Source organism: Pundamilia nyererei, unplaced genomic scaffold (assembly GCF_000239375.1).
Source record: "Pundamilia nyererei isolate P.nyererei 1_Seehausen unplaced genomic scaffold, PunNye1.0 scaffold00518, whole genome shotgun sequence".
Taxonomy (NCBI): domain Eukaryota; kingdom Metazoa; phylum Chordata; class Actinopteri; order Cichliformes; family Cichlidae; genus Pundamilia; species Pundamilia nyererei.
This window is the reverse complement of record NW_005187919.1, coordinates 127,864-143,091: the sequence shown is the minus strand read 5'-3', so window position 1 is coordinate 143,091 and position 15,228 is coordinate 127,864. Positions and strand designations below refer to the sequence as shown.

Here is a 15,228-nt window from a genome sequence, read left to right as displayed (position 1 = left end):
GCCCCGCCCCTCCCTGAGCCTGGTTCTGCCGGAGGTTTCTTCCTGTTAAAAGGGAGTTTTTCCTTCCCACTGTCGCCAAAGTGCTTGCTCACATTGGTCATATGATTGTTGGGTTTTTCTCTGCATGTATTATTGTAGGGTCGACCGTACAGTAAAAAGCGGATTTAGGCAACTGTTGTTGTGATTTGGAGCTGTATAAATAAAACTGAATTGAACTGAAGTTGTTGCTGCTGAGGGTGGCCCAAACCAGTTTTTAAGTTTAGGGGGCCATCACTTGGTTTGGATATTTTTCCTCTAAAAATAAACACCTTCATTTAGTAACTGCATTTTGTGTTTACTTGTGTTATCTTTGTCTAATATTTAAATTTGTTTGATCTAAAACATAACAAAAATACAAAAAATAGAAAATTGGGAAGGAGGCAAACACTTTATCACACCAGTATAAATGGTAATGATAATTGTTATGTCAGAGTGATGGAAAAATGGTGTCATCTGTGTGAATCTGAGGTGACGTGTACGGAGGTGTTTGTCACCGAGTCTCTGAGGATGCTGAGAAAGGTCCTCCTGAACAGGATGGAGAACTGCGTCATGCAGCTAGCAGAGAAGCTGTGACAGCCTTCAGACGATGAGCTCTCCTGACGGGAGATCATCACAGGTACATGTTGATTTTCAAAGGACTCATTCGTCATGAAACATTCACAGGAGGTAAAGCGAAAACCTGCCTCTCATCAACCAATCACAGCAGAGGGCGTGCTGTTTTTTTACCTCCTCTGTGCGCTGCCACAGGAAGGGGTGGAGGGTGCTGTCTCCGTTGAGCTCGGGCTGGTGGTCTTTCTCACACTTCTTCTCCTGAGCTGCCGTCACCAGCCTGATCATCTGGTCCCCGTACTCTCCGGATGCCACCTCCATCACTGCGCACAGAACCCATCAGTGAGTCTGACGCTGCGACGGCCGAGTGGGAACAGCTCGCCGGGCGAGTCTTACCGAAGTCAGCGGGGTTGTGGTACGTGGGGCAGTTAAGCCCGAGGTCTCTCAGGTACGGGACCAGACTGGACACCTGTCCCCTGTAGATACACTGACCCTGACTCAGCACGTACAGCTGAAACACACACAGAGAGACAGACACAAGTGAAACCCGCACTGAATCATGTTTCTTATCATTCTGTGGACCCACACCAAGGTTTTCAGCTCCAAACACCTTTGTAGAGCACTTCCTGTTCTTCTCTCATCCTTAAAACCTGAGCAGGAGGAAACGGATTTCACCCCATCATACAAACTGTTACAAGTGCTCACTCGAAGCTTCTTTACACCACATTTACTCCTCTACACAAACTTGATTTTATCCCCTTTAAAAGCTCTTTGCCCCCCTCACACACTGATTAGCAGATGACCCTCTAACCCACTGAAGGAAATGTAATCATTTATTTATTGCTTCTGACATTAGAGCTGCTTCTATAAATATTTCAAACTGTTTCAGATCTTCAGAAAAAGAACCGCTGCTAACACTTCTGTGCATTGTCCAGCCACACGTTCATGTGATACCAGTTTACACCACTAGATGGTGCAGTGAGTCAGTGTAACGTGGAGGAGGGTCACCTTGTCGAAGAGCTCGAACAGTTTTGCGCTCGGCTGGTGGATGGTGCAGATAACCGTCCGTCCTCCTCGAGCCAGAGCTTTGAGCAGAGACACCACTTGGAAACATGACGAGCTATCCAGGCCACTGATGCACACACACACACACACACACACACACACACACACACACACACACACACACACACACACCTTCATAGAAGCTCAGCATGAAGCAGAAACATGACCAAACATCACTCACATGTAGAATTTGAAGTACAGCTTGTTTTGATCAAACGTCTGAAATAAGTCAAGTAAAAATAAAACAGCTGTGCTTTGGCACGACTGATCTCTGAGGCAGCGAAACCATTTCACACAGGTGAGTGGCGGGACCAGGAGTCGAACCACAGGTCTCCCTGCATGATCCTATGTGTCAGGCATAACGTTTAAAATGAGTCTGCACAGTCTGAAAGGCTCTAAAAGCGTTCAGCCTGCGCGATTCAAAAATTGCTTTAGTGCAAAGATTTAAAGTTGGTTAGGAAGACTGAGCTGACTGAGTGGAATGGTTCAGCTGCTTTTCATTGGCTGAGGACAGAGCACCGTGGTCAGGACTGATATCCGACCTTCTGTGACCTTCTGCCAGCTTGGGATGAACCACGGAGAGGACCTGGAGGTCAACCTGATTTCTTACCTCGTGGGTTCATCAAAGAACATGACCGGCGGATTGTTGACAAGCTCCAGAGCGATGGCCAGCCGCTTCCTCTGCCCCCCCGACAGGTGAGACGTCTTGGTTTGAGCACATTCCAGCAGACCCAGAGCCATCAGGATGTCCCGGACCTGAAGGAGCAGAGATCCGAGTTCAGCCTGAGGGTAGAGTCTGAGATCAGGGAGGCCAGGAGCGATCGGCTCACCATGTCTCTGCGCGCCTCCTCCTTCTCCTGCAGCTTCAGGCTGGCCGACACCTGCAGAAACAGAGAGCAGGGTCTGCGATTACTGCGGTCTGCAGTAGGCTGAACGCTGAGGCTCAGCAGCACCTACCATCATGGCCTCCTGGACACTGAGGTGAGGCAGCAGCATGTCGTCCTGCATGATGTAACAGGAAACCTTCCGGAAAGAGCGCAGGTCTCTGGGCTGCCCGTTGATCAAGATCTCGCCCTTCATCCCCGTCTCCCTGTACGCAAAGACAGACGTGCACTGAGCGCGCTCTGGACAGATCCACTGACCTGCAATCAGTAATCAGATTCTTCACTAGCATTTACTGACACACACAGAGGTACAGCAGGCCGATGTGAGGATGCGGTAAAGCTCTCAGACTGAGATGTAACATGATCTGAAAACATTTTTAAAACATCTGCAGCTGAGAGCGCTATGACCTCAACCTCACACTCAGTCATCATCTCCGCCCTGATGGATGCACCCACCTGTACCCGGCCAGGATATTCATGAGCGTGGACTTTCCGGCTCCTGAGGGCCCCATGATAGCCACCAGGTCCCCACTGGTGAATTTCCCAGAGATGGCTTTGAGCAGAGTTTTGTAACCTGAGGCAAACAGAAACAATCAATGTGCAGGTTTCCCAGCCGCTCACAGAGCCGCTCTTTGTGCTCGAACTCTCGGCTCAGGTTTCCCATCAGTTTGGAGTTTTTCTCTCATTCATGCAGACCAGCAGCTGCTCTCACACTTTAGCCGCTCGGCTTCTGTGCAAAAAACAAACACTCCCGCTCATCCTAAAGGCTCACTGCTGATGTTTCAGTGCCGACGGTCTGGACTGTACTCAGGTCAGTTACGGAACTCGGTGAGGCTCGTGCATCGTCCCGAAACAGACCACGTTTCTCCTGGACCTGCAGATGTCTGAAGCACATCTGCAGGTCCATCAGAGACCCTCCCAACCCTTCAGCTGTCCCTCACTTACTCCGAGCAGCTACCCTGATCATAGTGTGACCAACCAGAACATTTACATCAGCGTGAGTCCAAAAACCCTGCAGCAATCATGAAAACATCTTCAGTAATCTGCTGTTAGTGTTTTGTCCTCACAGTGAGCTCAGCATCAGACTTATCCACAAGTTTCACAGTCTCAAAGCAAACAGTCACTCATGACTGAAACACAGTGAAGCACACATGTAAGAACGTGTGTGCCGGGCTGAGAAACCATGAAGAATGTGCTGACACCTGAAAACCTGTCTCAGAGACCAGGTTTCTGAGGTTGTCGTTATTAAAACTGAGGAGTGTGTTACACGTTACACACAGAGGCTAAACGCGCTTTAATGAGATTATTAGATTTAATCTGACCAACACTACCTCCGCACACTGTACACCCAGATGAACGTCCTCAACTCAGTACCACACATGACTGTACACCAACCCACCAGCCAATCGTCATGTATGCCGATGACACTGCTGTGGTTGGGCTCATCTCTGATGGAGATGAGACGGCGTACAGGGTGGAGGTAGAGAACTTGTCCTGCTGGTGCTCAGAAAATAACCTGAAGCTGAACATCCTTCAAACCAGAGAACACATGGACTTCTCCCTGAAGTCCATGATGGAGAACGGGTGGTACTCGGGGGCCACGACCAAGAGCAGAAAGACAGCTATTACAACTATTCTAGCCTGTTAGCGCCTCGTACATGCCCCATTACATCAACCCTCACGTCTTCATCTGCAACTCTGCTTCATGGATTTATCTTTCTGGCCTTTTAATAACATGTGATCGCATGTTAACAGATTCTGTTGGCCTGAAAAGCATCAAAGAACCAATCAAAGGTTTTGTGTGAAAATTACAATAGAAAACCTGTAAATGTTTTCAAACTCACACCTGCTCAGGTGCACGCTGTTTTCGTGCACCTGAGCAGGTGTGAAATGTTCTCAGTGAAACTCAGCTTTTCTAATATGAACAAAGAGTTTGGCTGAGCTCCATAATAATGGTCTGTAACCTGAGGCTATCAGAGTCTCTAACAGATCTAGTTTCAGCTAGAGGTTCCCGGCACAGCTTTACACAAGCACTATGTTCATTTTCTTGCTCAGGACCAATCAGAGGTAAGATGAGGTAAAGACCGTACAATGATAGAAGGAAAACAGAAAACCCCAACAATCAAATGACCCTCTATGAGCAAGTACTATGTGACAGTGGGAAGGAAAAACTCCCTTTTAACAGGAAGAAACCTCCGGCATCCTGTCTTCCTTCTCTCGCCCCAACCAATCACAGCATATGGCCCCGCCCCTCCCTGAGCCTGGTTCTGTCAGAGGTTTCTTCCTGTTAAAAGGGAGTTTTTCCTTCCCACTGTCACCAAAGTGCTTGCTCACATTGGTCATATGATTGTTGGGTTTTTCTCTGTATGTGTTATTGTAGGGTCGACCTTACAGTAGGATTTAAAGTTAAAGTGGATTTAGGCAACGGTTGTTGTGATTTGGAGCTGTGTAAATAGAATTGAATTGAATTGAAAATTGAATATTAACACATAGTGAGTGAAGAAGAAACACCCTGTGTATCATGGGAAGGGATTCCCTAAAATAACAATCCGACCCATTCTCAAGCCTGAGCAGAGCTCAGATGTGGGCGGGTTCACGAGCGGTGACATCATTGCTTGTTTTCTTGTTCTTGCGTCTTTATTTTCAGGCAGCGAGCGACGGCGCGTCCTCCAATCTGACCTGCAGCTATTTACAGCAGAAGACCCAGCTGAGATTAACAGATTACAGCCGCTAATCCAGCGAGCGCACAAACACACAGCAGCCAAACCGAGAGCACCCAACGGCTGCCTGCTGACGCACAGCCCATCATTAACAATAAAAAGTCAAAAGAATGACATGAACCCTGTGAGGTCGGCCATCACCTTCGACCTCTCCAACTGGACAAATAAAGCCCTCAGATGGATAGATCTATGCACACACATACATATACATGTGAATATACTTTTTCTGTTCAGGGCTATAAAATGTGAAGCCGTCTGAGATTAAATTTGTGGGTTTATGAGTCGGTCAGAAGCATTTATGTCAGATCTTCTCTTGCGTTCTGCAGACTCAGCATCTCTGTGAGGTTCAGGGCGGCTCTGATGTTGGTGTTCAAAGGTCAATGGTCACTGTGACTGTCTTTAGTCAGTCTTAGGTTGGCCTGATCCACATCTCTGTGGAAGCCTTTTAAAATAGAAGCATTCAGACCAGCTCCTCCTGCTGTCCTGATACTTTTTGCTGTTATAGGAGCGTGACTCAAGACCTGTAATGACTAAACCAGCTACAACACAAGGCTGAATCGTGCTCTGGATTTTTTTCCACCCTTCAGGCATTAGCTGGCATTGAATTTACAGTGACAGTGTGTTTATTTTCTGAACCTCTGCCATCTTTGTTTTGTGTATGACTCTACCTTTCTTCCTCCACCAGGGTCCCTCTCTGACCACGAAGGAGACGTCTTTGAACTCAATGTTGACCGCGGGTCTGCGAGGTAATGAGGAGAACCTCTGGGCCTCCATCAGGTTGTTGTCCACCTTCTTCAGGTGTCCCTGCAGCAGTGGCGTCTGCTGGCTGCCAGCCAGCCGCTTGTTGACCACCTCATCCATACAAAGACAAACTGTCCGGGGATCCAACATAAGGTCAGGGGGGCCGTTGGTATTCTGAAGGTGAATAAAAGGAATCTGGCTTAAGACAACCATAGCTGACCCTCTGAGAATGTAAGCAAAAAGGTCCATCAATCCATCATCATCCATCCAACCATCATCATCCACCGTCATCCGTCCACATTATCATCCATCCATCCATCCATCATCATCCATCCATCATCATCATAATCATCATCATCATCATTATCATCCATCCATCCATCCATCCATCAATCCATCAATCCATCCATCCATCATCATCCATCCACATCATCCATCATCCATCCACCGATATCATCATCCATCCACCCATCCACCATCATCTGTCCAGATCATCATCATCATCATCCATCCATCCACATCATCATCCATCCATCCAACATCCACCCACATCATCATCCATCCATCATCCATCATCCATCCATCATCCATCCCACCATCATCATCCACCCAAAATCATCATCCATCCATCCATCATCCATCCTTCATCATCCATCCATCATCATCCACCCAAAATCATCATCATCCATCCATCCAACCATCATCCATCCAACCATCATCATCCACCCAAAATCATCATCCATCCACGTCATCCATCATCCATCCATCCACCCACATCATCATCCATCCATCCATCATCATCCATCCACTTCATCCATCATCCATCCACCCACATCATCATCCATCCACGTCATCCATCATCCATCCATCATCCGTGTACATGTTTTTTTCAGTGTGTTGCTAAAATAAAAGCTGAACCTAAGCTGTACCACAGAGACTTGGTAAAAGCTTACAGATTTTGGTAAAGCTGGTCCTGTACACACAGTATCACAGACTCTCGCCTGGATGATGCACTCACATATTTCTGTAGTCCTTGCTCTAATCTAAGCCTCAGTCACACTAGAACTAAACAATGTTCACTCCGCTGAATCTTTGTTTTTTCAAGTCTCATGGTAAAGCAACTGATAACAGCACAGAACAGAGAAGACCACTGACAGCTGGAGAGCCACAAAAGTGAATGAAAAAAATATGACTGTGTATAGCGTTTACAGTTTAAACCATTGAAGCGTGTGTTGGTGTGAAGAGAAGCTGAATGAATTCACTCATCAGGGCAGGCGGGTTTCCTGCATGAATGGTTAGCTCGCGACTGTAACCCGATTGTAGGTGCAGCGGTGAGATCAATGAACCTTTGAGGGGTCGGTGGTCAAAAAAGTGCTCTAGGAGCCATTGTTTGTTGTTGTTACCTTATGTGGTCACTTTTTGTGTTTTAACAGTATGGCATGTTTTTATGGTAGACACATGTAATTAGAGTCAGGTGTTGTTGGTCAGAAGGAGCAAACGGTTTGTGGCCGCTGATAAGAGTCTGCTGAACAACAAATGCAACTGATGGAAAGCAATAAATGTGTTAAACAGGCAAGATAAGTATGGCTGGAGTTATTGGACCAAGTTTCATTCATAATAGTGGCATTGCGTCACCTCTGCCAACGAACACCTCGGTAGCTTCAAGCGTAGGCTTAGCCTCTTGTGATGGCCAAAACCATGGCCGCACTAAAAGTGGGCAACTCTTACATATTTTAATTCATTCCTTCATCTAAACACAATCACACACTTTGGTTTGCAATAGGTTTATTGACTGGTTTGAACACATTTGTTCTATTCGCAAGCGCGTACATTTAGTTTACTTATATATTCATACCAATTCATTTCTGATTTTTGGTTTGATTGTGACTAATCTTTGTCTCTTTTACTGGTTTCCTACCTGCCATCATCCCTGGCATCTTTTGTTGCCAGACAAAAGATATTGGCCAGTGTTTAAAAAACTTAAATACATAGATGGGCTGACTGGACCACACCACCACTTCCTGTTGAAGGGGGCAGAATGTGTATTTTCTTTAGTTAACCTCCTAGGACCTGGCGTCCACATATGTGGACATCGCATTTTGGGTTAGACTAAAATACTCAATTTTGCTCTACAAGGGCCTGATATCCACTTATGAGGGCATTATACTGATACTGTTCTATCAAAATTTTAAACGAATTGTGGCTCTCATTTTTCTTAGAAAAATAAGACAGCTGGGATAGGCTCCAGCGCCCCCGTCGACCCTGAAAAGGATAAGCCGAAGCTAATGGATGGATAAAAATCAGGTAAAAATAATCTGGTAATTTTTACATTCATTAGGTCCCAATCAGCCCAGATATCAAAGAGAAATTAAAAATGCTGCCGTGGAAGAGTTCGGGTCTTAGGAGGTTAAACATGTTTTTGTAGTTAACTAGATATCTGAGTTTAATGTTTTTGATTTCCTTCTTTGCTGTTTAGTTTATTAACAAACTGAACTGCATCGTTTTTGTGGTATGTGATTGTGTTTAGTTGTCGTTGTTTTGTCATAGTGGTCTGATCAGCCATTATATATACCATCCATCCATCCATCCACTTCCACTTCTCCTTTTCAGGGTCGCGGGGGGCGCTGGAGCCTATCCCAGCTGTCATAGGGCGAGAGGCGGGGTACACCCTGGACAGGACGCCAGTCTGTCGCAGGGCCAACACACAGGGACAGACAACCATTCGCACTCATTCGCACATTCACACCTAGTGGCAATTTGGATTATCCAATTAACCTATCCCCACAAGTTGCATGTCTTTGGACGGTGGGAGGAAGCCGGAGTACCCGGAGGGAACCCACGCAGACACGGGGAGAACATGCAAACTCCACACAGAAAGACCCCGGCCTGATGGTGGAATTGAACTCAGGACCTTCTTGCTGTGCGGCTACAGTGCTAACCACCGTGCCACCGTGCTGCCCATTATATATACACCTTTGTGTGTCATTTCCTGTTTGGGTCAGTTATGTTTGTTTGGGCAGTCGTTTCACATTTCTTTGGCTGAGTTTAGGTTTTTTTTATGAGCTCAACATTTTTGTTTTGTAAATATAACTTTTTGGGTTAAATAAATGAAAACCTGTTTTTCTAACTCCTTGTGCAGTACAGTGAGAGCGCGCCGATAATAGAGTTTCGAACCTCTAACCCTCCTTAAAAAGCTGACTGAGGAGCCTGCTGGTTGTGATTGTCAGCTCTCATCCTGCAGAGCCGAATGTTTGTTGTCTGGGTTTGTTGATTCTCTACAGGTTTTCCAGCAGGCCTGGACGCAGACGTGGATGTTGTCAGATTAGCCGTCAGCTAGTCCGGTGTTGTTCCTGTAGGACGGCCATGTGTGACTGACCTGACCCAAACGAGGCACTAATCTGCCTTCGAGCAGGAGGTAACTGTCGGGCAGAGCTTAGTCACCGAGCTAAAGAACAGGCTGAGTGCAGGATTTAAACTGAGCACCCGGCTGCTGTGATTCAGCAAAACTATTGCCATGGTCACCATGGTAACCCTTATCATTGATTTCTTCACTCTCAGTACTGAGATCTAAATTACAATTGAGGATTATCTGCGGGTCTTCACAAACTGAATATAAAGGTCAGTATCAGAGGTTTCTCCACTCCGCGTGATGAAGCATCAGTGCCTGAGATGTCTCTTGCGCCATGTTGGTTCTTGTTTTCAGGAAGTGACCATATTTGGATGAGAGGAAGGAGCACTAAGTTAAGAGCTAGTTATCAGTCTACAGACACAGATACCTGCTAATCAATAACAACAGTTTCCCTCATTAACCCTGGAGCTCAGTTTGTTACTACGGCAACCTCACAGCAGACATATTATTGGTCACAGGTGTTTGATGTCACCTGTCAGCCAAAATTTGAGAAAACAATTTAAAAACAAAAATGATTTCTTGCCTGGGAGTTTTTCCATCTTTGTTTTTTTGGCTCATGTAACATTTTTCAGACGTCTCCATTTGTCTGCTTAAAAAACTACCAAATAACTTTCCTGTCATTACTCATCACTGCAGCATGAACAGCTTTACATCACTGACTCATGTTGAGAATATTTTTCTATGTGGAAGTGATGCTTTTTGTAAAACTCGAGCAGAATAGGAATACATACACATAACTAATAATTTGTGACCAGACAGACAGGAGCAGAGATAATCCTGAGCTCAGAAACATATAAACATGTGACTAAACAAAGAGCTTTTCAGGAAATCAGCAGATTTCAGGATGTTTACGAGGAAACTTTGTGTGTGCAGCAGTAAAGGAAGTACAAGTACCTGTGGATCACCTCATAAATTGACTGCAACATAAGTATAATCTGAAAACTGTACTTACTTACTGTATTTTATTCCTCCGGACAATTGTACTGCTGGAGCATCGAGACACCTGCAGCAACAGATGAATGTGTTCCTCCATTTGATTTGTAAAAGTTCTTAGAGTAGTGAGAAACCTTTGTTGTGACTCATCGTTTCAGCCCATAAACTGTACGATTTTAACATCATCCCACTTTTACAAGTTCTCCATGGTGTGTGTAAAAGTCTTAGTAAAAGACTCAATGGAGGAACAAGTACCACAAATTTATACTCAAGTATTAAGTAAATGTACTTACACGTGTTAAGAAAGGAGAAAGGCTTCTATCCTCCCAGCACGAGTCCGCTCTGTGAGAGCTACTAAACTTTCAAAACTTCCAGTCATGGGCGTGGCTACTGGAGCCCCGCCCCCACGTGGAATTTGATTGTCACACCCCGAAACAGTGCTGTGACATCATCACAGCCCGGGCAGACATTAGGAGGGGCCACAAGGAGGTCTCGATTATAACTGCACCTCCTCCAGCAGAGGCAGCAGTGAGTCATGATGTTTGGTCTCTGTGGATAATCTCAGCCATCATAACAACGGTACGCTGCGAGGGTGTTTAAATTGTAGGAAGTCTTAAAGTTTGCATTGTCAGAGGCGTGGCCTTTTGACTGACAGGTGGATGGTGACACAGGCGGCTGTAGCTGCGAGTTTCACTTGAACCTTTTGGAGCCTTTTTAATGATACTATCTGACCAATAATATCGCTGCTGTGAGGGTACAGTACTCACAGACAGTCGACGAAGGCTGATGTTACTGAATTAGCATCATCTGTATCTGCGTGATGCTCCATACAGTCTCACCAAGCTGACTAGCATTAGCACGCCACCCTCTCGTTTACGTCTGGGTAAAAAACAACGCTGTGGTGGTTAAACGCTAAAATGTGAATCCTGAAACGAATGAGTGATTTCAGTGTGCTTACTGCCATCTATTATATACAGTCTTTGTCCCTGCAGATTTAGGATTTAAGCCGGAGCATTATTTAGCAATGTTCGAAGTTTAGGTTTAGTACATATATTTGCCCCTCATTTTAAAAATCCTGTAATCACCCGTGTGTCCACCCTGACTCCATTTTCACTATAGCCCAACATTTCATGCAGTAGGTTTCCAGTTTTGGCAGTCACTGTGTTAGAGAAACAATCCCAACAGAGGCACTAACACCCCAGCACTACAGAACTGCCCCTTCAGTGCGTGAACACAGAAACGATGAGGATAACCCCGCAGTATCATTCAAGTTAAAATCATATTATCATCATGAGAAGAACTCTGCTCATATCATCAGGACTCTCCTCTTCCTCCCTGAGGAGCTGACCTTGGTGCAGTGGAGCTGCAGGACTGTTAACTTCTTTAAAACCCAAACATGTGAGATTTGCTGAGCCTCACACAGCTGACTGTCACATTCAGGCTGATTCCCACACAGGTCTCGTTGCTTAGAAAGCTGTTTCCTTTCCTTAAACCAGCAGGAGACACAGAGAGTCACCCCTCATCATACCTCTGGAGTCCTCATACTCACCATGATGATGGAGTTGGTGACAGTGGGGTTGTGGACGGACCAGGCAGCCATCAGACAGGCCATGGCCGAGAGACAGCAGCACTCTGACACACATCTGATCAGTGCCTCACTGACAGGCAGCAGCCTGCACTCATGGCCCTGCCCCCTCACCACTAACCCCACCCCTGTCTGGTGGCCACACCCCTCTCTGTGAGCAGTGAATAACATCAGTGGTGCTGCCTTAAAGAGAACAATTTAAAAACATGTACAATAATCTGCCAGCGTTTTTTTATTATTTGTGTTTGTAACCTAAAAACAAACAAACAAAAAAATTTCCACAGGTGCTCTACCCACAGCCTGTAAATAACAGATGGACACTGCCACCTGGATAATGTCAGATTAACGGGAAAACAGACCAAATTTAAGCACGCTCATTTATGATGAAGGTCTTTAGACCGATGATCCCAAACACTCACCGCAGAGCTCCCTCTGAGTCTGCTGGGGGCTTCTTCCTGTCGTGCTTACACGCGGTTGTCTGATTGTTGTTGTTTCTGTGTTATTTAGCTTAATGCTAACCCAGCAGCCGTGTGCCGGGCTGACTCCAACAGTTTACATTTGAACCAGTTTGACCTCATTATGGTTAAAAACTCCTGTGTTTCACATAAATTTTGTGTTTGAGCAGCTTCAGCCTCTTGGACCCTGAGCATTTTAGCTGCCACCATCTTGGTTTCGGGGTGGAGTCTCAGAGGCCATTTGAAGACGTGTGAGTATCAGACGGTCTCTACATCATCAGCACGAATGTTGCATACGATTTTATTTGACGTAACTTTGTTCAGTTTGGTTTCTGCAGACTGAAGCCAAATACGAGGTTTGGAGTTTGACATGTTTTTATCAGGAAATCTTTAAAAGCTTCGATTTCATTGTTTCACGTCGTGAGCTCTGAAATGTTTTACAGTTCAAAGAGCGACTTTAGTTTCAATCTCTGTGCTGCAGACTGAGTCAGGTTAAAATGTAACTGCATCCATCCATCCTCTTATCCTTAACAGGGTCATGGTGGGGGTGGAGCCTATCCCAGCTACCACAGTGCAGGAGGCGGGGCACACCCTGGACAGGTCGCTAACACAGAGACAGACAACCATTCATACCTGTGAATGGACCGGCCAGGCGGGCGAATCAAACTCAGGACCCTCTTTAAATTGAAATCAGCATCGTTTTGCTGTCAGTTCAGACGTCGCTGCTGGAAAACTGAACCTCATCAACGCCTGACGGTGCTCAGACCCTCCACGTGTCCAATCACTGACTCTTTAAGAGAAACCGTGTGAACAGTGTTGGAGCTGCACGCCGGCTGCTGCCTGTGGACGCGAACGTCAGCCTGAGTTCTCCACCTGCTGGTCGGACAGCGGTGCTGCACCACAAACACCTCCACACAAACCAAAGCCACACCCAGAGGTTGCTGACCGGGTTCACCTGTGCAGGTGACCCTGTGGGGGCTGAGAGCTGAACTCAAAGTGAGACACACATCCAGATGTTTCTCTAACAAGATCCAAGTTTAATGTTTTTTTTAACACAGAGAAAGCATCTGATAATAAAAAACTTTCAAAATAAAGGTCTGATCAATGTCCACTTCCTGTTGTACGGCACCAACACGTCAGCCTGTGAGCCGACGCGCCGGTTAGTTCACCTGCTGCTGCAGTTCAAACTGATTCTCACATCACAGAGAAAAAAATGACGAAAACTTTACTTTTTTAAACACTGAAAAAATCACATTTTATTTTTAAACCGTTGGCCATCATTAGCTGCTTATTCCCCACCTCCGTGACCCTTACGTAAGGCTCCGCCCACCACAGCCATGTCACACAGCGGTCCTTAAACCTTTAATACTTGGAGACCCGGTGAAGACGCATTGAGTCTCAGGTTGTTTTTAAATAGCTGAAATGTTCCTAACCTGCTGACAGAACACCTGACCTTTGACCTCTGAGTGACAGTTAGCTGTGACAGGAAAATAAACCCTTCAGAGTGGAGCTGAGCCTCTGACTCTGGTCTCTGTCCCTCCTGAAGTTCACTGGTTTCTGATCATTCCCACTCTCGGAGCACGAGTGGGCAACACGGACCTGTGACTCCGCCTGCTGCCGAGTCTGTCTAATAAAGGAGCGGCCGCCGGTTTGCGGCTGAGCGTGCTGACCTCCGGGGTTGTTCAGAGCGTGGTGGTAAAAACAGACAGACTGCAGATTTCAGATTTTTAATATGAATGCATGAATAAGTTTCCTCTGGCAGCTCCTGATGGAGCCGGCGCTGAAACCAGTGAACTCTGAGGAGGAACAGAGGAGGCAGACTCACACCACGTTTGCTTCCCGTCTTTTATTTGGTCTTCTTGTCGGCGGCGAGCGTGTCGTGCAGTTTAGAAACGCTCTTCTCAAACTGGTCCATCACCAGCGTCCCGTGTTCGTCGAAGAACGCCGACACCGACTTGGTGAAGTCCGCCTCTCTCGACTTCTTGGACTTCCCGTCGGAGAAGGACACCCGGAGCGTGTACTGGTCGTCAAACCTGGAAAACACAGACGCAAACTGATCCACTCTGAGTCCTTCGCAGATGAGGAAATGTGCAGACTGCTGGGGGTTGCTGGTTTGATTCCCATACTCACTGACCGTTTGAGGGAGGAGGAGAGCTGCCAGATGTGGTCTGGATCCATCCCAGCTGGATCCTTCTGCATGGCCACCAGGAAGATGTTCTTCTCTTTGTAGGAGGTGTACAGCGTGAGGATGCCCATCATGATGAAGTACGTGAGGAAGAGGAGTTAGGGAAAGCCAACACGCTCATCATCATCATCATCATCATCATATTAGACGGAATCATTTCTACAAACGTTTGTTTTTGTGTTTCAGTGACATTCATGAGACGTTCGGTGTTTTTAATATGTAAAAACATTTTTACGTTTTTCTCTTTCATCTGTCGTTTCTGAATTTTGAATCTTATTTCAACATTTTCCCCTCACATGTTTAACATATGACACACTGTGAGTTCACCATCTTATTTTTTTAAAAGCAGAGGTGAGATGTGTCCGTCTGAAGGATATGAGATGACGCAGCAGGCGAGGACGGGTCTGGACTCGGGGAAGGGGTGCAGATAGTCCCAGACCAGAGCCAGCATGGCAAACAGACAGGACACAGTGCAGATCAGCAGGCGCCCGTCGACCAGCTGGAAGTTCTCCAGGTAACCGTACTTCTCCAGCAGCACCTGCAGAGGGCCCAGAGGTCATAGATAGGTCATATCGATATGAAGTTTAGCCAAACAAGGTGAACAGCAGCTTTCCTTCACATTAGGGCTGCCACGATTAGTCAACTAGTCACGATTACGTCGAC

At 46.3% G+C, this 15,228-nt stretch overlaps 2 protein-coding genes across 4 annotated transcripts in view; both read right to left on the bottom strand.

The window, feature by feature from the left end:
* abcg1 (ATP-binding cassette, sub-family G (WHITE), member 1) overlaps positions 1-12,062 on the bottom strand; it is an 18,366-nt gene extending 6,304 nt beyond the window's left edge. Inside the window, exons 1-10 of one of the 3 annotated variants that reach the window (XM_005754180.2) lie at positions 11,890-12,062; positions 5,926-6,172; positions 2,994-3,111; positions 2,611-2,743; positions 2,484-2,534; positions 2,264-2,409; positions 1,597-1,720; positions 985-1,099; positions 766-911; positions 534-635 (exon numbers count right to left, since the gene is read on the bottom strand). In XM_005754180.2, coding sequence (XP_005754237.2) covers positions 534-635; positions 766-911; positions 985-1,099; positions 1,597-1,720; positions 2,264-2,409; positions 2,484-2,534; positions 2,611-2,743; positions 2,994-3,111; positions 5,926-6,172; positions 11,890-11,952 — 1,245 coding nt within the window. In that variant the 5' untranslated portion in view covers positions 11,953-12,062. Of the gene's footprint in view, positions 1-533; positions 636-765; positions 912-984; positions 1,100-1,596; positions 1,721-2,263; positions 2,410-2,483; positions 2,535-2,610; positions 2,744-2,993; positions 3,112-5,925; positions 6,173-10,633; positions 10,938-11,889 lie in introns of those variants that run through there. The other 2 variants (XM_005754179.2, XM_013907775.1) reach the window with 2 other exon arrangements.
* A 1,547-nt stretch (positions 12,063-13,609) lies between these two features.
* spcs2 (signal peptidase complex subunit 2) overlaps positions 13,610-15,228 on the bottom strand; it is a 4,960-nt gene continuing 3,341 nt past the window's right edge. Inside the window, exons 3-5 of the mRNA XM_005754178.2 lie at positions 14,943-15,103; positions 14,515-14,649; positions 13,610-14,413 (exon numbers count right to left, since the gene is read on the bottom strand). Of these exons, the coding sequence (XP_005754235.1) occupies positions 14,227-14,413; positions 14,515-14,649; positions 14,943-15,103 (483 nt within the window). The 3' untranslated portion in view covers positions 13,610-14,226. The remainder of the gene's footprint in view (positions 14,414-14,514; positions 14,650-14,942; positions 15,104-15,228) is intronic.